General features: G+C 32.0%; 9 protein-coding genes across 9 annotated transcripts; 5 read left to right on the forward strand and 4 right to left on the reverse strand.

Moving 5' to 3' along the window:
* Positions 1-1,311: 1,311 nt before the first annotated feature.
* On the forward strand, positions 1,312-2,429 carry FG379_002517 (phosphatidylserine decarboxylase; the record flags this gene model as incomplete). Its single annotated transcript, XM_067327847.1, has 2 exons — positions 1,312-1,449; positions 1,506-2,429. The coding sequence occupies 2 exons, from the start codon at positions 1,312-1,314 to the stop codon at positions 2,427-2,429; spliced, it is 1,062 nt and encodes a 353-aa protein (XP_067184681.1).
* Positions 2,430-2,522: 93 nt separating this feature from the next.
* Positions 2,523-3,923, reverse strand: FG379_002518 (nucleolar NOP5 NOP58-like pre-mRNA splicinig factor prp31; the record flags this gene model as incomplete). Its single annotated transcript, XM_067327848.1, has 1 exon — positions 2,523-3,923. The coding sequence occupies one exon, from the start codon at positions 3,921-3,923 to the stop codon at positions 2,523-2,525; it is 1,401 nt and encodes a 466-aa protein (XP_067184682.1).
* A 447-nt stretch (positions 3,924-4,370) lies between these two features.
* On the reverse strand, positions 4,371-10,556 carry FG379_002519 (uncharacterized protein; the record flags this gene model as incomplete). Its single annotated transcript, XM_067327849.1, has 1 exon — positions 4,371-10,556. One exon carries the CDS (start codon positions 10,554-10,556, stop codon positions 4,371-4,373), a length of 6,186 nt encoding a protein of 2,061 aa, XP_067184683.1.
* Positions 10,557-10,787: 231 nt separating this feature from the next.
* FG379_002520 (uncharacterized protein) lies at positions 10,788-11,744 on the forward strand (the record flags this gene model as incomplete). Its single annotated transcript, XM_067327850.1, has 1 exon — positions 10,788-11,744. The coding sequence occupies one exon, from the start codon at positions 10,788-10,790 to the stop codon at positions 11,742-11,744; it is 957 nt and encodes a 318-aa protein (XP_067184684.1).
* Positions 11,745-11,769: 25 nt separating this feature from the next.
* On the reverse strand, positions 11,770-13,062 carry FG379_002521 (uncharacterized protein; the record flags this gene model as incomplete). The annotated part of the gene is made up of 1 exon (XM_067327851.1): positions 11,770-13,062. The coding sequence occupies one exon, from the start codon at positions 13,060-13,062 to the stop codon at positions 11,770-11,772; it is 1,293 nt and encodes a 430-aa protein (XP_067184685.1).
* A 366-nt stretch (positions 13,063-13,428) lies between these two features.
* FG379_002523 (uncharacterized protein) lies at positions 13,429-14,037 on the reverse strand (the record flags this gene model as incomplete). The annotated part of the gene is made up of 1 exon (XM_067327853.1): positions 13,429-14,037. The coding sequence occupies one exon, from the start codon at positions 14,035-14,037 to the stop codon at positions 13,429-13,431; it is 609 nt and encodes a 202-aa protein (XP_067184687.1).
* Positions 14,038-14,465: 428 nt separating this feature from the next.
* On the forward strand, positions 14,466-14,999 carry FG379_002524 (uncharacterized protein; the record flags this gene model as incomplete). Its single annotated transcript, XM_067327854.1, has 1 exon — positions 14,466-14,999. One exon carries the CDS (start codon positions 14,466-14,468, stop codon positions 14,997-14,999), a length of 534 nt encoding a protein of 177 aa, XP_067184688.1.
* Positions 15,000-15,214: 215 nt separating this feature from the next.
* Positions 15,215-16,031, forward strand: FG379_002525 (uncharacterized protein; the record flags this gene model as incomplete). Its single annotated transcript, XM_067327855.1, has 2 exons — positions 15,215-15,510; positions 15,569-16,031. 2 exons carry the CDS (start codon positions 15,215-15,217, stop codon positions 16,029-16,031), a joined length of 759 nt encoding a protein of 252 aa, XP_067184689.1.
* Positions 16,032-16,941: 910 nt separating this feature from the next.
* Positions 16,942-23,976, forward strand: FG379_002526 (type I fatty acid synthase; the record flags this gene model as incomplete). The annotated part of the gene is made up of 1 exon (XM_067327856.1): positions 16,942-23,976. A coding segment is annotated over one exon (7,035 nt), but the record flags the coding sequence as incomplete, so codon positions are not given.
* Positions 23,977-24,076: the final 100 nt, after the last annotated feature.

A 24,076-nucleotide genomic window follows, 5' to 3' on the forward strand; every position in this document is an offset into this window, starting at 1 on the left:
CTCTATAATCCAAAAAATATGAGGAAATCGTTCGGCAACGATCAAAACTCGTGCTTTCCTTAAACTTTTATGCCTCCAAGGAAAGTCCAATATAATTTTTTTAATTTTTATCTATTATGTACCGCAAGACAATTTTATCTGTCTCCGTCTCTATTTCCAACTATTGACGTCTCGTGAAAATGGCGCTACCTCCTATTAAAAGATTTAGTTAACAGTACAGAATGGTGTTTATTGATCATTTGAAGGAAACATTCTTCTTTTGTTTGAGATGCATTCATGCCATACTTTATGAATAAATTCATGTGCTTTGTCGTTCCAAATTCACACAAACTATTTAAATTGTTCACTTTATTTAACTATTTTTCCCGAGTTTATTTTGTTAATTTGCTAGGTGTGGATAAAATAGTGCCGATTAGATAAGTTATTTCTTCCTCTAGCAACCATTTCTCACGTTGATTTCAAGGGTTAGCTATACATTTGTTTCCATCTATTACTGACTCTCATATTTATGCGGGTTTTGACACGTTCATTACCTTATTGGGCACTTTCTTTAAACCAAATGAATTACTCCACTAGTTGATTATTTGTTTCATTTATTGTTACTGAAAGTACTTTAATCTTGATTTGTGTTTCGTTTTCTATGAACTGTAAATTACATTAATGAGTATGTTCGGCCTGCAACTACTTTTATTGCTTTATTACATATAGTTCTAGAGTTGTTTTTGGGCCTGTTTCGTTCACAAAAAAAAACTAGCTTTTATTCAATAGTTGCTAAACATATCCACAAAAGCAAATATAACTTCAAAGTGTAAAATGCCACAACTGTCTAATAGCATTCATATATCAGGATATAAAAAGAATATAGACTTGATGAAAATGTTGCTACTATAGTGCAAAGTAATGGTAAACGGTACACAACATGGTAGGACAGGATGGATGGTGATATTGCCTTAAATCACCTGGACATAAAAAAAAGGTATTTTCCCCTTTGCAAAATAAGTTGGTGACATAAGTATATGGGGTGCATGTACAATGAGAACAAACTTAAAGATATAGACTAATGATTAGGTGAGTTGGCACAAACAAAATATTAAACGGACAAAATAATAGAAATAATAACAGTAGAGTTTTACTATCTGAAAATAATTAACAGTTAAGGCGCTTAAAAGAATAAATAGATGTCAACAAAAAAATGTGCATATAAAAAGATTTGTTTAAAGACAAAAACCAATGAGATGTAGCCAAAAAATTCTGTAACTAAGCCTTGAATTAATTCTTATAATTTTTTTCTTAAACTTTATTTTCGTTGAAATGTTCAACTTACTTAAGAGCAAAAGTTTGTTCTTTATTGGTACGACCTTTGTAGTATATAAATATTTTGAAAATTCATTCATGAATGAGTTGCTTGCTTCAGGTAAGAGAGAAGAATACATCTCAGATTATAAAAAGGTAATTTTGTGGTAGTTTAGTTTTTTGCTTAATTCTAAAACTTGTAAATTCGATAGATATTTCTCCTTAAATCTTTATTTGGGAGAACAAGATCAAAGTGCATAGGTAAATTACTTAATATAAATATACCTATTTTAATCAGAAGAAGACTGTATGGGTTTATAATTAACAACTACTTGGCCAAGAATCCTGAAGGTAAAACCCCCGAAGGTAATATTTGTTACTTTGAGAAAAGGTTTACAAAACCATTAGAATCTTATAACTCTATTGGAGAGTTATTTACAAGGTCAATGAATCCTTCAGAAATTAAAATATATGAAATAGACGACTATAAATCAGTCTCATCACCATGTGAGGGAAGAATAATTGAATTTGGGAGAATATTCTCAAACAAGTGTATACAATTAAAAAGTTCCACATTTTTAATCTCTGAACTTCTACAGGAAAACTTTGAATCACTTATTAAAAATTCAAATTTGTACTATTCGATAATATATTTAAGCCCTAAAAATTACCACAGGTTCCATACCCCAAGTAAAATAAAAATCAATTTAATCAGACATGTTACTGGAGAATGTTTTCCGGTATTTAAAGGTATTGCATCTAGGCTGAACAATTTGTTTTCTTTAAATGAGAGGATTGTAATTAACTCTAACTGGAAATATGGGAAAATGTATATTATTGCTGTGGCTGCTCACGGAGTATCTGACATCAAACTTTTCTGTATTCCAAAATTGAAAACTAATGAGAATAACACCAAACCAAATTATTTAATGGACAAAACACAAGAACAAGTAACCAGAGAGTACACTAATTTTTGTGATCAAGAAAACAAAGGAATATACAATAAAGGTGAAGAAATAGGGTTATTCAGCCTTGGTAGTACAATTATTGTTATATTCCAGGCCCCGGACACGTTCAAATTCACAATTAAGAAGGGTGAAGACGTTCAATTAGGGTCCCCACTTGGAAGTGTTTAGAATAGATCTAAATCATAAGCACAAAATAAAGATATTAGTTATTTGGCTATTGCCTATAATGACAAAAAAATTAAAACATTAAATTAATTTGTTCTAGTATTTCGCTTTTTTCTCGGGAGAATCACCCTCATTTCTATTTCCAAATGACTTCCTTTTACTTCCAACAAAATCAGAAGACGAATCATATGATCCAATTGCTTGAGTTTTAACGGGACTATATGAAGGAGTTTGTGGTTTTTTATTGCTACCAGCTGCTGAAAGACGTCCAGAATTTAATTGATTACTTAACTCCTCCAATCTTTTTTCAACATACTCCTTATTCTGAATTGCAACTGTAGGCTCGTTTTGATCATTTAAAGCATCAACACGTACGCATAAAGATAATTTAGCTGCCAATATTCTACTAATTTTACCCTTCAATTTCGGCGCAGATTGTCCCACAACAGCCGCATGATATATAAGACCGTATTTCGGGGTACTCTTTTTTGTTTTTAAAGCTCTAAATAACGCCTTCTCAGCACCGAGGATCTGTACTGTGCTTGAAGGATGTTTAGCCAAGTTCATTAAGCTTCCTGCATGAGAAATTAAGCGCGCTCCTATAAGTTCCCCGACCATATATGTAAGATTTGGGGCAATAGTAGACATTCTTGTCTTTAAATAAGTAGACAAAGATTCTCTATAATTTGTAAGTTCTAAGACTCTATCACATAGCTCTAAAATATTTTTCAAATCCTCCTCAGTTATATCCGTGCCCATAGAAATTTCAGCCGCCTGTTTAATTTCTGCTTCAACTTCACTTGGAATATTACAAGGAGGCATTTGTAAGTTTGAATTCCTTGTATTATGTCTAAATCCTATAGTCTTAATGCAATTAGCATAAACATCCTTGTCTGAAATTATTTTTCCAAGTTCGGGAAAGTGCCATCCATACCATTCCCTCAATCTCATAGCATAATTATTTAACTCACGGTCCAAGTCATCCAATAATGCTACAGCCTGAATAATCATAGTATCTATCTTCTCTGGACTGAATTTTAACTTAAATCTCCCCAGGGAGTGAGATAACGATAGTGCCATTGTTCTCATATCTTTCTCAGTTATTCCTGTTAGTAAGTCCGTCACCTGATTTCTAATACCTCTAATTATTTCTTGTGTTTTTGGGTTGTAAACAATATCTATACCATATTTTTGTTTAATAAGACCACCCAAAACCTTATCTGCTACTGCTAAAGATTCCGATGCAGGATTTGGAATATTTTTCTTAATAAACTTTGATAAGCCTTTACTTAATTTCGATTCCACCAAAGCCGTTGCTTCTGCAAGTGCAGATTTTGTATCATTAAATCTCAAAAAAGATTCCAGGGAAACAGACTTATTTACCTTTTCAGAACTTTGGAAATATTCTGATATTTCTTCACTCTCCATACTAAGTATTTTGGAGTTTGTTACCCTGAACAAGCCGTACCCTGCAGGTGTTTCTAGAAGCACCAACATTTTTTCTAAATTAATGAAAAAATAAAAATTTAAACAACCTTCCACTTATCGACTCTTCAGTGCTAATATTTCAGAGGTAATATAATTAATTTCTTTGGTAACCTAAGCTACCTTCTTTTCTTTAGATTCTTGTCAGACTCTTTAACCTCTAGTAACCTGTCATAAAATGACGAACCATTACGTGTCTCGCGCGCCACATTGTTTTCATATTAGCGGTATTTATTCATGCTATTAATAAATTGTGAAGATAAAAACATGTTCTTTAAAAATGATATATATATATATATATATTGTGAATTATTTACATGATAATTTTATAATATAATTCATCTTCTAATTCAGTTTGTCTACATTAGTGTAAATGGTTTATAAAAATATGAATTATACTTTTTTAGTTACTTCTTTTTTGGATATATCAATTTTAATATGACTTGTCAGCTCTTGCCTTTATTTTGTGTCCTCAATATGTTTTTTGTTTTTGTTATGCTTTATTTTTCTAAGCAATTCAATAAACACACTGTCATTTCCATATCCATTACCCAATATACGTTGTGGGTCATGGAACAAATACGATGGTATGTAACTCTTTGGTTGTATACGATATGATAGCTTAGTCACATTTATATGTGTATTTTGACCTTTAGACTTTTGAATTGAATTATTATCTTCACAATTAGAAGATAGTAAATCATTACTTAATACACTTCCCATACTAATTCTTGAACCTCTTCTTTCAAATTCAATATTTTCTTTTATACTAATATCTGAATCTTTATTACCATTATTCATTACTGATTTTTCTTTAAGTTGTGGTACATATGTTTTTCTTCTATGTTTTACCCAAACTACACTCATTGTTGAACTCACACTTGATAGTACTTCCTCAGTTAACAACCCTGCCTTTTTAGTATTTGGTACACATCTATATTGATATAAATTAGGTTCAAAGTAAAACAAATCATTTAATTGATTTGTACGTTTTTCAGGTATTTGTAAAATATCTAAATTTTTACAACTTTCAGGTAAATTTATTGTTTTTTTATCAACTTTATCTTTTTGTTTCTTTTTGATACTTTTAAAACCAACCCAGCTATTTGTTTTATCATCATTCAGTGTCTCACCCGACTTTACTGATATATTTTGTGATTTACCTTCTTCAGTTCTTAATAACGATATTATTTCAAATCCATACAATTCACTGTCGTCTGTTATAACAGCAACTGAACTTACTGTGCAAGCGACTTGTGTTAATATTTTATTTTCCCATAAGCCATGTCTAACTATTGTAGGACATTTTATTGCCTTGTTAGAAACAATTGAAGTATTCTGAGATTTTATATTCAGTTTGTTATGTTCTATATTTTTAAATGAGGATGTGTTACCACCTATTTTCTCATAAACCTTAAAATTACCCCATATATACATTACATTAACACCATCTTCTATTGTAGCACAAACAAAATCTAAACCTGCACTTATTGATGATATTATTATTTTGTTACCTGAAATTAACGCATGTAAACTTCTTCTTCTTACTTGTTTTTTTAGTTCCTCTGAATATTCCAATTTCAGTAAGTCAACTGTTGGTAATTGTAACATTGTTGGTTTTAATATATGTCCCTTTGTATTCATGCCTATTTGTCCTTTATCATTTCTCCCCCAAATAAATAAATGATTTGTACAAACTATATTAAAACCATTACCACATAAAATGTGCCTAACTCCACCATTTTTATTTGTTTTTAAATTTTGATAGTTATATGCATTATTATTACCATTATTAGTTATATTATTATTTGAAGTTTCTACTGCTGGTAATTCCACAATAAATGGTTCATAAAAATTTGCATTTCTTGAAGTTGTGTCATAGTCTTCTAAATGACCATATAGTGATCTAAATCTGTGATCTTCCAGACATAGATGTGTTCCAGCACCCCACATAAATACGGTTCCATTTTGTGTAACTACACCGCAATGCCTTACACCTGCTGATGCCATATAAACCTGTTCTTCCTTAAGTGATTCAACTATTTTTGGATTTGGAATATATGCATAATTGTGGCCATGACCACATTGACCGTAAGTATTATCACCCCAAGTAAATAATTTACCATCAGATGTTATTGCCATGGAATAATCTGAACCACATCCAACCCATCTTATTCTTTTTGTATAATCAATTTGCCTTATTAAATAACGCATTAATCTACCTGTATTTTTACTCTTTACATATCTATATTCATAATCGATAAATTTTACAGGTTCTCTAATATCGGATGATACCAAATCTAATATTGGTAAACCCAATTGACCTTGATCATTGACACCCCATGAGTATACATGATTTCTATATTCAAAATTCAATAACTTTCCTGATGTTTGACCTAATAGTGCCCCACCATTATTCGTACCATTTTTTGAATTCCTGCTTGACTCGTCATAATGATCAAACGAATCTAAATCTATAGTATCATCACCTTGTCCTGATAATATGCGTTCTGCTAATAAAACTAATGTGTGCCTTTGACCCAATGAAAATTGAAGTATTTTTAAAGGTGGAAATTGCTTCGTTGGTGCTATCTCGAATATCGCACTACATAATCTTCTACACAAAGTCACAAACCCTCTTCCCCATGTACTTGGATAAAAATCACCAACGTCTTTAATTATGTTTAGGTCTACTGGATTCAAAAATACTGTATTACTTTCAACTATTTTTGCTAACGGTTGGAATAATCCTTGCATACTTAATAATGGATATCTCATCATATCAAATTGTTTCATTTCTCTTATTAAGAAATTATTCATTTCTATAGATTTTTTTATTGGATCTCTTGGTATTTTTCTTTGAATGTTAAATTTATTGACCGTATTTAATAATGGATCCCCTGAAGATGACTTCTTTTTTAATATGTAATTAAGTCTCCACCATTGTTGCAATAATGTTATTGACCTTATTGCTTTGTAGTATCTATAAACTTCCAAGCAAGTATATGCTCTACATTGAATCACTTGAGCAGAAAAACATAATTTAGCATACTGCCTTTTGCATAAAGCCATGCGAAATACTCTTTGAATAATTATTGCCTTATTTACCACTTCTCTATGAGCTCTTATTTGTTCTCTAAATACATGGCTCCTTCTTAATGTACCTCTATACTCAATGTGCTTTGCTATTCCAATTCTTGTTATTGACTTTCTTTTTAAGGATAATAAACATCTCTTTAACATAAATAACTTACATGTTTTTTTTCTGACCAGCCAACCTCTAAATACTGCTTGAATTTTTACTGCTTTATAATTCGGTGTTTTTGTAAATGCTAATTTCTCAACTAGTGATGCTTGAGCTTTCAATGTTCTCCATGCTGATTGAATTACCTCTATAGAAAATTCTCTAAATTCATTATAACGATATAATATAACCCTTCTGCGTACCATCTCACCTCTCCACCAAGCTTGGATTGAAGTTGCAGCACAATTTCTGAGGAATCTGCGCTCATGTTCACGTTGTTGAGCTAGTTCTTCTAATTTATCAAATATTGTGGATGTTTTGACCCACGGTATTGCCAAATGTAATAATAGTACTATTCCGCATATTAATTGGCGAAATGGTAATATTTTTTTCCATACTAGAGATACTGATCTCATTCTTATTAAGGACTGTATTCTTACGCTCATCATTCGCAGATTTGTAACAAAGAATCTTGGTTTTAAAGTTCTCCAGGCATTTTGAAGAATAATTGTTGCAGGCAAGATCTTTTTCAAGTATTCTTCTCTTCTTCTCTCAAGAACTAAAATCATTTTATTTCGAATAAATAAATTTTGCCTTCCAATTAAATATTCGACTTCAGGAACCTCCAAACCATGCAATAGAGTCCTTACTGAGTCACCAACATTATCCTGCATTATTAATTTTTCTAATATACCTTTTTTGTGGATTCTAGGGATGTATATTTCACTAAATTTAATTAGAAATACTTTCAGTGGAATTTTAACTGTGAAACCATATTGCTGAAGCAAAACTTGAGAAGATATATTATACATTGATAAATCCTTGATTATTTTGTCCTCACGAATTTCTTCGTGTGTATCTTCATCACTATAAAAACTACTTGCACAAACAGTGAAAAAAATATTTGAATTTTTCAAGCTTTTGTTTAATAAAGAAGACGTTTTAATTGCTATTTGTGACATTGATGGGGAACCCGGTATTGCACTTGTTCTCATCCAAGATAAATCGGTAAAGTCTTCAACTTTGCTCCAAAATGATTCAAATTGTATGATGTCAGGTTCTTCATCAATAAAAACCTTTGTTTTCTTTTTTTGATTGTTTACCTTGTTATTTTGTTTATCAAATTTATACTTTTCATCAACTTCCAATAATTTAGTCCAAAATGTACGGATAAGAGTATTTTTTGATTTTTTTAGGAGTTCTTCAACTTTGGTCGGAACTTGGTTTAAACAATCCTCTTCTGCCATTCCAAAAATATTGTATCTACATTTTCCAAATGAGTGGTTGATCGCTATTTCAGTTTGTGAATATTCTGGAAGATCTATAACATCATTTTCTTCAATCATTACACTTGAATTTAATACCAAATTTTCATCACCTAACTCTAGATCATCAATAACATTTAGGAACAGGTCTGCTCCTTTTGAATCTGCACGATTTATTTGTTTTGCTTTTATTTTCCTATATTTCTTTATCCTATTTGAACAATAATTGTGGTGCGTTTTACATACTTCATTTCTTCTTTTTTGCAATATATCAAAAGGATAATGAGTGAACATAGACTCTCCTCTAATTAAATAATCTTCATTAATTAGTAATATGTCACTGCTTGCATAACTTTTCAATAATTTAGAGTAGATCGATCTTGAGGGTTCCAAATCAATTCTTCCAAACTCGTCACACGGTGTTGCTCTATGAGAGGTAGATAATTCACCACTATCTTTTTTTATTTCATAAATAAAGTCTTCTACTCTTTTTTGCCTTTTTGATGTTATCCTTAACAAACTTAACACTCCTTTTTCCTTTTCATCAAGAACACTTACTATTTTACCGATATTAGGATAGTCCAATGGTAACATATCTAAACCCTCAGATTCAAGGTTATTTTTTTCAGAGAGAAATACCTTATCAATATAATTCGTTTTAATCATTTCTTCTGAATAATTTTGTAATAGATTTGAAAGAGAATATCCCTGATCATTAAAACCCGGACCATGAATAATGATAAAAGATTCATAATTTGATACTGACAACTCTTGTGGGCGTAGATTTTCATTAAAAACACTTGATAACCAGTCAACCAATCTACAATAAATAGAAACACCTAATTGTAAATACTCAAAAGGCGTCTTTATTGTTTGTTCCATATCCCCCAGTTCTAATCCAAGTAATTTTGATATCAAGGGTAGAAAAACCACTTTTGCATTGAATATGTCACTTTCTTTGGAATTCAATAATAAAGACGTATATGCATCGATTATAACCACAGCCATAATTATCTTGAAAAACTCTACTTTTTGAATATCATTTAACCCAAGTGTATTAAGTGATCCAATCGACATTTTGAACCCTCTTAGATGATCTATATAATTCATATTCAATTTAGGAGATACTTGAGCCAAATAAATCATAATTTCAGATTTTGTCAATCTCATTGCTTGTATCAACTGATTATTTTTATCCAAGATCATGCCATGCGCTAATTGATAAAAAATAGAAAAAAACCCTTCATTTTCTCTCAAAAAACATGTCAAAGGTGTTACATTCAAAGACCACAAGTATATATGTAATCCCAAAAAATAACCTTCTCTGGCAATAAATATTCTCCATATTTGCCCGGAATAACTCCGGCCATAACTATAGTATTTGCCCCCTCCTTCCATTGATTCACCTGGTGTTTGGATTAAACTCCTTATTAGATGAACGCATGATCCTAATTTTTCTGAAATGACATATGAACTCTTCAAATGTTTATATAGACTGAGATTTCTTGCCAAAAAACGGATAAGCATGTGTAAATTAAAACATTTACCTGTATTTTTATTTCCCATAATAATTATTACTTGGTCTAGATGTTTTTCAGTCCAACTTATTAGAGATCTTCTGGCGATTGTGAAAATGTGTGGTTCAAACTTGGTTTTCATTTCTGTCCAATATCTTTGTATTTCCAGACTGTTGTATGACTTCATTAACCTTGGAATTTTTTCCGCTCTTGGTAAAATAAAAATTAGAACATTACCACTAAATGTATAGCAAAGACCTATTGAGCACCTTTCACCGAGAATATGAGAGATTCCGTGAGGAGTACATACATCCATTAATGACAGATCGAAACTATTTATCGGCTTGTCTAAAATTAAACCTATTCTGTCTTTTGGATAACTCTTTATTTTTACTAAATTTTGTGTTTTATTTGACTTAAATTCAACCATTACATTTTCACCAAGATTTGCATCTCTTAGACATCCTCTCCGAAAATCAACATTCTCACCATTTACATCATGAACCCAAACTGGTATTCCAAATGGTATTATTGACTCTCTCTGATCTTTTGAAGTAATGTACTTTATGGTATTCACTATTTCTTTATTAACCCCATTTTGAAGCTTATTTTCGTTCATCTTACATTAATTTTACGAAAAAGTGTAAAGTTATGTATACTTGCTATTTTTTATTTTGTTTTTTTAGATGATGTCATGACCATAATGAAATCTGCACTACTTTGCAGGCGCTGTCCACTTACATGCAGGTCATTAAAGGACGGAGTTGCCCGCCACTAAGGAGCGATGGGGAGTTAAAAAATCTTAGAATTCGGAGAAGTATTTGTTTGAATGAATGTGATCTTTAAAGATATGGCATTTTATAAGATATTTCTCAATATATCACTAATATGCATCTATTTCTGGAATTGTTCTGGTGGTGTACTTGATCCGAGATCTCCATCTGGTGGTATAACCGTAAATGGGTATGCGCAGAGACCTGGAATATTTTACTTCTTATATGAAGAAATTCGTTGGAGAGACCATGATCTTCCATTTTATAACATGATTATGAGTGTTATTGCTAATTCCTTTGTTAATCTAGCAAATAATATGGACAAAGGAGAAGATGATTTACTATTACATTACAGTAAAGAAATCGGAACTTTGGCCAAAAAAGGAGAACTAATTAATTCAATATATAAGAGCTTTTTAACAGTTAAGGGTTCTGATAGTGAGTTGAAGATATATGAAGAACAGTTGAAACCAATGTGCAAAAACTATAGAATAGAGATATCCAAGAGTCCAGTTATTTCTATTGTGTCGCACTCTATTTCAAAAATAAATGCATATAACTATTACATACCTTTTGTTCCAAATGAAGTTTTGGACCCGGTAATGAAAAAGTTTTCAGTTGAAGTGATAAAGTTTTTATGGCCTCAAGAATTCTCGGAAATGTCAAATGGATTTATCATGATGATAGAAAAGTTAGAGAAGCTCTGTGACCATATAATACATTATTTGGTCGAGTCATGTGGTGAATACATGCAACAAGCAAGAAAGTATCTAATTGAACTCATTAGAAATCAAGAGAACTACTTGAAATACGTGAAAGAGGGTAGTGACTTCGTAAAATTCTCAACGGAAACAAGAAAGTTTAGAGAGGACATACTTTCATTTACTCCATATCAAATAGTGATTAGGAAAATGGATCCAATTAAGGCAGATGCACTTGGGATTCCAATGTTTGTCGGGTCAAATCACTCGGCTCTAGACGATGTAATGATGGAGTTTTATGAAATTCTTAGAAGAAAACGAATAAAATATTAGAAAATTTATAAATATAAAGAAAAAACTAACTATTATCAATGATATAAATTGGAAGTACTTGCCGCCTTATGTCATTAATAGGATATATTCCACATTTACTATTATCTGTTTCAATTGCTACTAAGCAAATGAGAAACCTTGTGATATTTTCTAATTCATTTGTAGCACTCCACTCACAAAAGTCATAGTTATGCTTAATTTCTATTGGATACTGTCCAAACGTGCTAGCTAATAGGATTTCTGGTTCACCCATAAAAAAAAGAAGCTTCAATTTTAGAAGACTATTTAAGTTGGCTGGTGAACACTTAACAAAATTAATGAACCTTTCCCTTGCAAAATAACAATACATCTTGCCAACACGTTTTATAAACAGCAAATTATTTAAATTATAAAATTCCATATTTACCGATATGAATTCTTTGAGAGTATCAATTTCCCCAAATGTACAATAATAGGGATTAAAGGAACTCTCATATTCATATATTCCACATGGTGGAAGCATTGCCATGGAAACGATCTTCGATTCAAGTCTCTTATAATGTTTTATATAAACATGTTCGTTTTTACTGTGGTTTGAAATAATGCTTAAATGACCAATTTGATCACTGCAGTTTTGCACTATATTCTCCAATTTCTTAATTTTCTTCTCTATACTTTCAACAATTTCCCTAGTTTCCAATTCAAATTGATTTGTAAGGCTTCTCTCTGGTGAAACATATTGATTTCGCCTCCAAATAGGCTCTCTGTAAGTCGAACCATTATTTATCGTCGGCAAGTATGTTTGATTAAGTAGACTTTCTTCACTTTTATTTGAGGTAACTTTCGGATTTTTGGAGTCTGTTCCAAGATACTTATTACTTTTTTTTATATTCGAACAATTATCACCATAACTAAATCCATTTTTTTCATGTATATTTGCGTCATTATTGGGATCTTTCATACTAAATCCAACAGAATTCCTGTATCTCTCAATCATTTTGTTAATAAAGGAATTATTATAACTTATTGAGCTTTCGGAACATAACTCCGAATTTTTTTCCTTGAAATACGCATTTTCTGTATTTGGACAGTAATTCTCGAAGTGATCATGTGCATTGTCTCTTGATCTGTATGCACTATGAAATCCCACACGTTGGCTTATAACTGGGTTATCTCTTGATATATGCGATAAATTACCATTTAAAGTTTTCTGATATTTGGCTCTATAATGGGACCTCACGAACTTCTGTAGGTTAAGAAGCTTTCTTTTGCATTTTGAGATTGTAAAGTCAACACTCAAAGAACTAGGAATAATTACAGAGTCAAATTCTTGAATCATTTTTTGTAAATTCAAACATTGATACTTTAATTGCTCAAAATTTCGATTAAATAAAATTACATATAGCAATAATGTTACTTAATGTTATGAAAGCAAAATTTCCACATTTAATACAAAAAAAATCCCTGTAAATTTGAATTTTTTTGTGTGGAATTTCAAATAAGAAATTACTTAATTCCAATTAGTATAAATAATATCGATAAAAAATGGGCAGCAATCAAATATGTTTAATCTGTATTTTGAGATTTATAGTTAACAATAACAGCAAAACTGTTTTCGAATAAAAAAGTCGAAGTCAATAAACACCACTTCTTTTAATTTATAATCTAGTTCTAATACCGGTATTTTTTTTTATGAAAAAACGACTTATTCAACTTTTAGATTGCTCTCGCTTTCTACCTTCCACAAATTTGTTAATGACTTTTTTCTCTGTTTAATCATGTATGAATACATAAATATTGATCCAGGAATATATAAAAGTAGAACAAAAATATAAACGAATGCTAGATTTACTTCAAAATTAAGATAATTAGGCATTTCTGACGGAAAATGTCTTAACTTTTTGTATAAAATATTCACTGAATTCGAATTCTTGTATATATCGGATATAAAATTTGAACAAATAACAACTTCTCCAACTATTCCTATAGGGTATAAGACGGCAAAACCACTGTATCTAAGCCATTTGAGAAAAAGAGGCATCCTTATTTTCGGAAGTATAGTAGAAAGCTGTGCAATAACATAATAGGGATATCTTATCAATTCAGATAAACACCAAGATATAATCATTATATAAGAAAAAACTGTTGTTACTTGTTTTGAATCGACAGGAGATAAGTAGAATACTATCCACACAACATGAAGCCTCGAAAAAACTTGTATTAACGTTGGGAATGTTTGAGATTTAACTATGCCAGTCAATGAATTTAAAATATCGAAAATTGCCAGACTTTGTGAAAATCTAAGTATAACCATATGTGTGGGTGGTGATTCTGAGCCATATTTACCCTTGCAAAGTCCACTGATTGTGTATATTAATGTTAGCAGCCACAAAAAAGTAGAGATTACACCGTAGGTAATCAGATATATGTTTTTTTGTTTGCAACAATGCATTAATAATAAATTATTATCACACTCACCAAAATACAAAGCAAGTATGAATATCGATTTTTTTTAATTTATTTGTACTTTTCCACTTTTATAAATACAAGAATAACATTTAACACTAACTGTAATCGGCGCGCATTTTTTTCTTTTTAAAGGTTTCAAAAATAGCTGGAATCAAGGAGTCAGATAGAGAGGAATTTGAGGAGTTTCCAGATATTCACGATGTTTTATTGCAATACAATGACTTGTATTTTTATGGCACTCTTGGGTCGGTTGTAATTAGATGGAGCAAAAGGATGACTCTCTGTGCTGGCAAATGCACGTACGAGCCAGGTGGAAGGTGTGTTGTTAGTCTCTCAGAACCACTTCTAAAGTACAGAACGGTCAAAGAGTTACGTGAAACAATACTTCATGAGCTTATACACGCATACCTCTTCATTACTTTAAATAACCGGGATAGAACTTCTCATGGACCGGAATTTTGCTACCATATGAATAGGATTAACGCATTAGCAGGTTTAAATATTACAATATACCACAATTTCCATGAAGAAGTAAACTATTATAGAAGATATGTTTGGCGTTGCAATGGTGTATGCAGAAATAAACATCCACATTATGGCTTCATCAGGCGTTCAGTTAACAGAGAACCAAACAAGAACGATTTTTGGTGGGCTCACCACAAAAATACATGTGGTGGAAAGTTTGTCAAACAAGAATCAAATAACGATTTTAATGGAAGTGCAAGTATAGAGAATGCTAGCATCGAAAACTATTCAGATTTGGAATCCAAGGATGATGTTTTAGAAGTTATTGACATAGGAGACTAGATTGTAATTTACAGAGTGTACAAATATATTAAACATGCCTACACTGCTTTTCTATGTTTGCACTGTTTTTAATGTTACCAAAAGTACTGTTCGGAGCCGCTCACAGTTAAAAGAAGTAATTGCGCGATTTCTAGAGGGGCAGGCAATTCGAAATAACCTGCTTTATTTAATGTAGTATCTTTTGTTATTTTTTTATAGGATCATCGTTTTATAGAATGTCTAGGTCATCACAGTCACTCCACGATCGTCACATTACTATCTTCTCACCAGAAGGAAAACTCTACCAAATAGAGTACACCTTTAGAGCCGTTAAGAACTCGAATATTACTGCAGTTGCAATCAAGGGCGAGGATTCAGCCTGCATCGTTTGTGAGAAGAAGGTTCCGAACCAACAGGGACAACAGGATAAGTTGTTGGATCAATCATATGTTACTTCTTTATACAGAGTTAGGAGACATATCGGTGCAGTAATGTTGGGATTAACACCAGATTGCAAATCTTTGATCACAAAGTAAGTCCAACTCAACAATTCACTTTAGGCTAATTCATTTCTAAATTATCTGATATAGATGTCGTGAAATTGCCGGAAAATACGCATTTGACAATGGTGTTGAAATTCCTGTTTCATATCTATCTCATAAAATTGCTGACGTAAATCAGCTTTATACACAACACGCATCTATGAGATTGTTAGGTGCATCTGGAATGTTCATTTCCATAGATGACGAAGATGGCCCTTCTATCTTCAAAATTGACCCGGCTGGCTACTTCGCATCCTACAAAGCATGTGCAGTGGGCACTAAGGAGAGAGAGGGAAACAACGCCTTAGAGAAAGTGATTAAAAACGAATCCCTAAAAACCCAAGAGGAGGTAGTTTCTGCGGGAATAAACTGTCTTAAGACTGTTCTTGGAGTTGAATTTAAGGCAGATGATATTGAGGTCGGGATTGTCACTAAAAGTAATCAAGAATTCAGACTTTTGACAGTTAGCGAAATTGATAATTACCTGACTATCATTGCAGAAAGAGATTAGATTTGTTAATTTAGGCATCTAATTCAACTAGCCAGATCTATTTACTTCAAATTTATTAATGTTAATTCATTTTCTACTATTTTCTCCCAGAACATTTAATTGTATTTGATGTATCATGCCACCGACATTGGTAGAAAAGGATAGAGACACAATGTCGCACCCACATTAATTTCGTCGGTGCAGTTTTATAATACAAAACTTAGAGGTGTGGGGTCCGAATTAACGCTCCAATAAGTTTGAAAATTAATTAAAATTGATCAGCGGGTAACTCTAAACCTCGCACAATCTGGAGTGAGGAGAGTTACGCTTAAATATGTCTACGGTGTAATACTCACAGTGGATTTCTTTTTGACGTGTCTGAATGCAATAAAGAGGTGCAAATTTGCATTGAAAGTTTATATCGTGAAGGATAAATTCTAAAAAAAAATAAGTAGTTTGTATTTTTATAGATTAAAAGGTCTTTTATATCCAAAAGGTGTTCGCAAAAATACTGGGACTTTTGCGAATATTTGACGGATAATAATATATGTTAAGAGTTAATTTAGTCTTAACATAAAAAAGAAAACAAGTAGCTTTTTGTTTTGGAAATCAATACATTATTTCCTCTTTGAGATATAATAATCAGTTTTTTTATTCTCCAACCCATTAATAAGTGTAAGGTAAATCAACCATTTATTTGTACCTTTCAAATAGATAAACTTGTCTGTTATTAAATTGCTATTAAGAAGTAAGATTTAATAACTTAAAGCAAATATTTAAGTTGTACAAACGATAAAGCATATATATTTAATTATACAAGTATATATAAACATATTTATGCATAATTTGTTTTGTATATGAATATATACTTTTTAAAATCAGTACTTTTTGTTTAGACTGAAAATAAAAAAACCAATAACAACAAAATAGAATGCAAGTTACAGAGGATGTATCCTTTGGTAGTGAACCTTCAGAAAAACCATCAAAAATGGTAAATAAAGAAGGCAAATTAGCCGGTAATTGTGCGAGAAATTGCTACAATTCGGCTGGTTTATTCAATAAATTTGGAAAAAATCCTTTCTACACTTCTATTAGACACTTTGCTATCACAAATGGAACAGATGAATGCTATTCGTGGATAGGCGCAGATGGTGAAACAAAAAAAAAATTCAGTTTTATGGAGCTTTACGAGAAGATAGTTGAACTAAGTTGGTACTTGAGAAAGAAGCTGGGAATTGAAGTGGGAGAGAGGGTTATTTTGTGTTATCCTCCAGGGTATGATTTTGTTGTTGCATTTCTATCTTGTGTTGTAAGTGGAGTAGTTGCTATACCTGTATACCCTCCTGACCCCATGAGAGGTCAAAGTGAAATTCAAAGATTTTGTGATATTAAACAAGTTTCGGAAGCAAAAATAACACTAACTGTAACTTCTTATATGAGGAGTATTGAAGTTGCGAAAACTATTTCATCTGACCAGAGATTTAAAAAAATAACATTCGAAGTTACAGATAATTTAAAAATATTTAGGGATGAGAATGTGAGGACCGAAATTCAAAGAGTAATTGAGGAAGATCTAAAAAATGATACAGAAACTTCAGATTTTGTCGGAGTAAAAGTGAATAGAGATTCACTTGCATTTTTGCAATTTACCTCAGGGTCTACTTCGAATCCCAAAGGAGTGATGGTAACACATGGTAATTTATTGTTCAATGCTCATATTTGTGCTAGAAGCTTCTCTTTTCCATCTGTATTCCAAGGATACTTCTCGGAAGGGGATGAAACAACATCTGGAATTACTCAGTTGTGTAGATCTGACCTTTCACAAGAGGAAATAGAGTTTTTGACAGAAGAATTTGGAGAAGAAAATAAGATAATGTCGTTGCATACCTTAAAATACGAAAAATTTTCTAAATACCTTTCCATTCTTAATAATTTTAATCGAAAAAAGACGAATCGGACATTTGGTGTGTTTAGCTGGTTGCCTGTTTACCATGATATGGGTTTAATAGGTTTTGTGTGTACACCACTATTATTTGGATGTTCCATTTATCAAATGTCCCCGATAGACTTCATTAAGAAACCACACTTATGGCTGCAATCTATGGACAAGTACAAATGTTGTATCAGTGGTGCACCAAATTTCGCATTTGAAGTCACAGTGAGAAAAACCACAAAAGAAATGATGAGTCAACTAAATCTCAGTCATGTTTTTGCAATTCTCTCTGGAGCAGAACCAATTAGAAAGAACACAATCGAAAAATTTTTAAGAGCATTTAAAGAAACTGGTTTGGGAAATAATGTTATAAAACCAGCGTATGGACTCGCAGAACATACCTTAATTGTTGCAGGGAATGACGGATACTCACAAGAAATTTGTACTATTGATGTAGATACAAAGAAACTTAGAGAAAATAATAAAGTTGAGATAGTTTGTGATCCTAATGGGAAAGATAAATCGATAACAACAATGAATCAATCTAAAAACCTTGTTGAGGTCACGAACTTTGTTTCAAGTGGTAAAGTTTTTGAAGGCGTAGAGCTGAGGTTAATTAATCCTGAAACCTTGAAGGAAGTCGGTGCTGGAGAAATAGGTGAAATATGGATATCAAGTGATTCTGTCACTCTTGGATACTACAATAATAGGGAAGAAACAGAAAGAGTATTTAAATCCAGATTTGAGAAGTTAAATGGGGAGCTATCGGACAATACTTTTCTAAGAACAGGCGACAGTGGATTTATTAACAATAATATGTTATACATTTCGGGAAGAATCAAGGATCTAATAATAATTAGAGGTAGAAATTTCTATCCACAAGACATAGAAGAAGTGGTTGATTCAGTTAGTGGAGTAAGGCAAGGTTCAGTGGCTGCATTCTCAGTAACTCAACCTGATGGGGAAGAAGTTGTAGGAATAGCAGTTGAAATAAGAATGGAAACGAGCATTCTGGGAAGAGTCAGAAGATTTTTTGAGAAACCTGCATATGAGAATATTGTCCGGGCAATTTCAAAAGCAGTATTTGTAAATCACGGATTATCTGTACATTACATTTGGTTGCTCTCACCAAGAACTATCCTTAAAACAAGTAGTGGTAAAATTAGAAGATCACAAACAAAAGATGCAATATTTTCAAAAAAGATTATTCCGTTATTTGAGTGGATTTGTGAACAATCTACAACTTCTAATACTGTAGTGGAGAGATCATCACAGTTTATTAGTCCAACTTCGGTTATAGTTTCAAAGTCTGGTGCAAAGAGTAAATCTAAATTTTATGGCCAATATACAACAGAACAAAAAATCAGGGCCAATAATCAAACTGATGAAAACTTGGATGCTAATTTGAACCTTATGAAAGTCAAGATAATTGATTGTGCATCACAGGTTTTGGGAATTTCTCAAGACAAACTGGATTTAAATGCACCATTACACGAATATGGAATAGATAGCATGGGTGCAATAAGACTATCAGAAATGATGAATGAGGAGTTTAATATTGAATTAGATTCAACACTATTGTTCAATTATCCAACTGTTTCGGAAATAATTGATTTCGTTGCTGCGGAAATAAACGGAAGGGAATTAAAAGAATCAAAAATATTCAAGGAGGGTGGATTTAGAGAATCCGATGATATTGTTGTTGTTGGCCTTTCCTGTTCGTTTCCGGGTGAATGTAAAACACCTGAGGAATTTTGGAGTTCATTACAATCTGGTGTAGATGCAATTACTGAAATACCAAGAGATAGATGGGACATTGAAAAGTATTATTCTGAGGATTTAGAGGCTACTGAGAAAATGTACACTCGTGAGGGTGGTTTTATTGAAAATGTTGAATTGTTTGGGGCATCTTTCTTCAAGATATCTCCTGTAGAAGCTAAGTCAATGGACCCACAACAAAGAATATTCATGGAAAAGTCGTATGAGGCATTGAATAATGCTGGTTACTCTCTTGAAACACTTAAAAAGTCACCAATATCAGTATTTGTTGGTTGTTGTAGTAATGATTGGGCACATATATGTAAAACTAATGAAGGGTCACAACTTGGAACGTATGCAGCAACTAGTCACGCTGCATCAATAATAGCAAATAGGGTTTCCTATACACTCGGACTTACTGGATCTTCTGTAACAGTGGACTCCGCATGTAGTGCTTCTATCGTTGCTCTTCACGTTTCACTGCAAGAACTTTCTTCAGGGCAATGCAGTGCTGCAGTTGTTGGGGGAATCAATTTGATACTTTCGCCTCAGATTACAATAGCTTTGTGTAAGGCAAGGATGCTTTCTGTGGACTGTAGATGTAAATCATTTGATGCCTCTGCAAATGGATATGTAAGAGGAGAAGGTGTAGGTGTAATTGTTTTAAAGAACTATGAGTCTGCAATAAGAGACCGCAACAAAATTTACTCAATTGTAAAAGGTTCTGCTGTGAATCATAATGGTAGGTCGGCAAGTTTAACCGCTCCAAATGGAATTTCTCAACAAAATGTTATCAATTGTGCATTGGAACATGGAAATTTGAGGCCAAATGACATTAATTATGTTGAAGCACATGGAACGGGGACCCCATTGGGAGATCCCATTGAAATTTCCGCCCTTAAAAACATTTTTTCTCGTCATAGAGATTCTGGAAAGCCACTTATTGTTGGAGCTGTAAAAACAAACATTGGACATTTAGAGGGTGCTGCTGGAATGGCAGGCATATTTAAAGTCATTTTATCACTTCTAAATGATGTTGTACCTCAAAATCTTCATTTCAAAACAATTAATCCACATATAAACACAAAAGGGTTTCCTTTTGTCATCCCAACGTCAAATATTTCTTTGAATTCATATGATGGTTTGGGTACATATGCTGGTGTTTCTTCATTTGGGTTTGGTGGTACGAACGCGCATGCAATATTTGCAAAACCAAATAAAAAAGATATTGACACTAAGGTACCTAGGATAGAAACATCAATACAAAGTGATTTGTCAATTGGAATTATTTTTGGTTTCCAAGGTTTTCAGTACGTTAATATGGGAAAATATTACTTTGAAAACGAGGAAGTTTATAGATACTGGTTTACGAAATGTTGCGAAATAGCAGATTCTATGCTTGGATGTTCACTTAAATCAATAGTTTATCCAGAAACTAAAGATTCTGATAAATTAGAAGGAGCAGAAAAGAAGATAGAAGAAGTTATTTATGCACAGTGTGCACTTTTCTCTGTGCAATTCTCACTAGCTATGTTATTGGAATCCAAGGGAGTTAAACCCAACTTTGTTATCGGGTTTGGAGATGGAGAATTGATTGCTGCTACCTATTGTAACACCATCAGTCTCGAGGATGGTATGAAAATATGCATTTTAAGAGCATCAATGATAGAAACATTTTCCATTAAACAGACAACAATACTTCATTGCACGGTATCAAAAGAAGATATAGAAATGGCATTAGCAGAAATGGGACCACAATTAGGTGATGAAATCCTAGTAATAGCATCTTTTGGTGATAAGCAAGTCTTTTTATCAGGAACAGATGAAAAATTAAACATTCTTTTATCTATTTTGAAGGAGTACTATTCGAAAAAGTCTTGTTCATTCTCGACAAAATTCCTTAAGCCATCTTATGCCTTTGGGACGAGAATTATGGATAATACCGTTGAACCAATTAAAAAAATAATGAGTTTTGTTTCACTGAACTGCCCAAGGTTCCCTACAATTAGTGGAATAACTGGGGAGTTTGTAAAAGATGAACTAAAAAGTCCAAATTATTGGGGATGGCAATTGAATAATGGGATTAACTTTTCAAAAGCAATAAATAAAGCTGTTTCGAATGGTTGTAATTTATTTCTGAATCTAATGCCCCTATTTGATTCAGATATCAAAGATGAGAATAATAATGAGATGAATAAAAAATCTTCATTTAATTCTGAACAAAATACTGCTTATTCTTGGTATTCTATACTTAAAGAGTCGAGTAAAATACAATCAAATTTCAAAAAAGTTATTGATGCAGTATCGAATGTAAATAAATTAAAATATGAAGAAAATCAAGGGTCTTCATTGAATAATGGTGAGTGCAATGAACTTAAAAGGTCACAGGAATCATTCCATTGGATTGAATACACCCACTCAATTATTGGGGATCCAATCAAAGACGACGAAGTAATAGATTTTGAATCAACGCTATCTGATAAGGCAGTGAAATTATTTTCTGATCATAAGATATACAACAAAATAGTAATTCCAGGAGCTGGCCTATTAGATATTGCTATTGCTGCGACTATCTCTGGATTTTCGATGACTAAATTCCAAAGGAAGTCCATTTACTTGCAAGATGAAATAAGAGTTAAGCTAAATAATGTACTTTTTGAGAAACCAGTGATAATTGAAAACCAAAATATATTGGATTATGATTATTCGAGGATAATAGATGAACTGAAAACACAATGTGATAGTGGTTTGATCTCTAAAGGTAAAACGACAACAAATTTATACTGTTCTATTGAATCAGATGGTAACTTAACAATTCAGTATGGATATAAGAATTCGAACTTCAAAGTAGAATCAAACAATGAAGATTCAATGCATTATTGTTTCTCTTGTAAAGTAGATTTCACAGAAGACAAATTTATTGTAACAGATAAACTTGAACAGATAAAATCAATATGTGAAATAAAAGAGGATCCAGAAAACTTATACAAAGAACTTTCTGAAATTGGTCTTAACTACGGAGAAAAATTCAGAGTTGTTCAAGAGATATTTAGAAACAAAGATTCTAATATTTCACTGGGACGCATTAAACTAACAAATTCTGATAAAGCAACCTCTTTTGAACGAGGATTTTACTTTCATCCTGCAATTTTGGATGGTGCCTTTCATTTAGCTGGATCTTTGCTGAGGCATGACAATAAAGTTGGTAGGGAGGGTGCGATGGTTCCAGTTTCTATTGAAGAAGTAAATATTACTAATTTATATATCAATCAGAGTATTTGGGGTGTAGTATATCTCATCGAATCGAGTGAAGGTTATGCTCTTATTGACTTGGTATTGTTTGATTCTGAAGGAAGATGTATTGGTAAATTCGATAAGGTGACTTTACGTCTTTTCAATCAGCAAAGTGTTTTTAAGTCAAGTAATATAAAAAAGGATTTGCTTTGGAAATCTGAATGGGTGTTGAAAAACGAATTCGAAATACTGGATTCAAATATACTTGAGAAATCATTAAAGGATAAAAACATTTTATTAGTGTATAATGACTCAAAGAACTTTGAGAAATTAAATATATATACTGCAAACTTAAAACTTATAAAAATGAGTGAAATCAGAAGTTATGGTGTGGAAGAACTGGATTCTTTGTTTAAATTGGATGAAATTTACACTATTCTATTCTTTCCATCAATTGAACAAACTGACGGAAATAACTTGGATGATTATTCAATTGATGTAATTGAATCTGCATTGAATATTTGTAAACTCTACGTAAGAGCAATTAAAGGGGATAAATTTAAAAAAAGTGGAGTTATTCCCAACTTATGGCTAGTTACTGCTAATTCGAAGAACCTAAGAAATTATGCCAGAGTTAATGAAAAGATATTAGATATTCCATACAACTCAGGGATATGGGGATTAGGAAAGTCAACGTCACTTGAAATTAGTTCGATGTTATCGAATCAAAATCAACCAATAAAGTGTGTAGATATTGAATTTGTAGTTAATAGCAAACTATTTGAACATGAGTTTAAACATACTCTCAATAATTTAATAACGTGGATTTGCAATTACGAGTATTATTCAAGAAATAATAGTGAAGGTAATAAAACATACAATTTAGAGAGGGAATTTAGCATATGTGGAAAAGGTTGTTTCGTAAATAGAGTTGAATTAATTGATGAAAAAATAAAAGGACCAATAGAGTTGCACATGACAAGCAGAGGCTCAATTTCTAATTTAACACTTAGAACTATGAGTAGAATTGATTTTGATAATGTAAGTGAAGGTGAAGTAATTTTAAGGGTTAAGTCCATTGGATTGAACTTCAGAGATGTATTGAATGTAATGGGATTATATCCTGGTGATCCTGGTCCAC

The sequence above is a fragment of the Cryptosporidium bovis genome (genome assembly GCF_009768925.1).
Source record: "Cryptosporidium bovis isolate 45015 chromosome Unknown contig_35, whole genome shotgun sequence".
Lineage (NCBI taxonomy): Eukaryota > Apicomplexa > Conoidasida > Eucoccidiorida > Cryptosporidiidae > Cryptosporidium > Cryptosporidium bovis.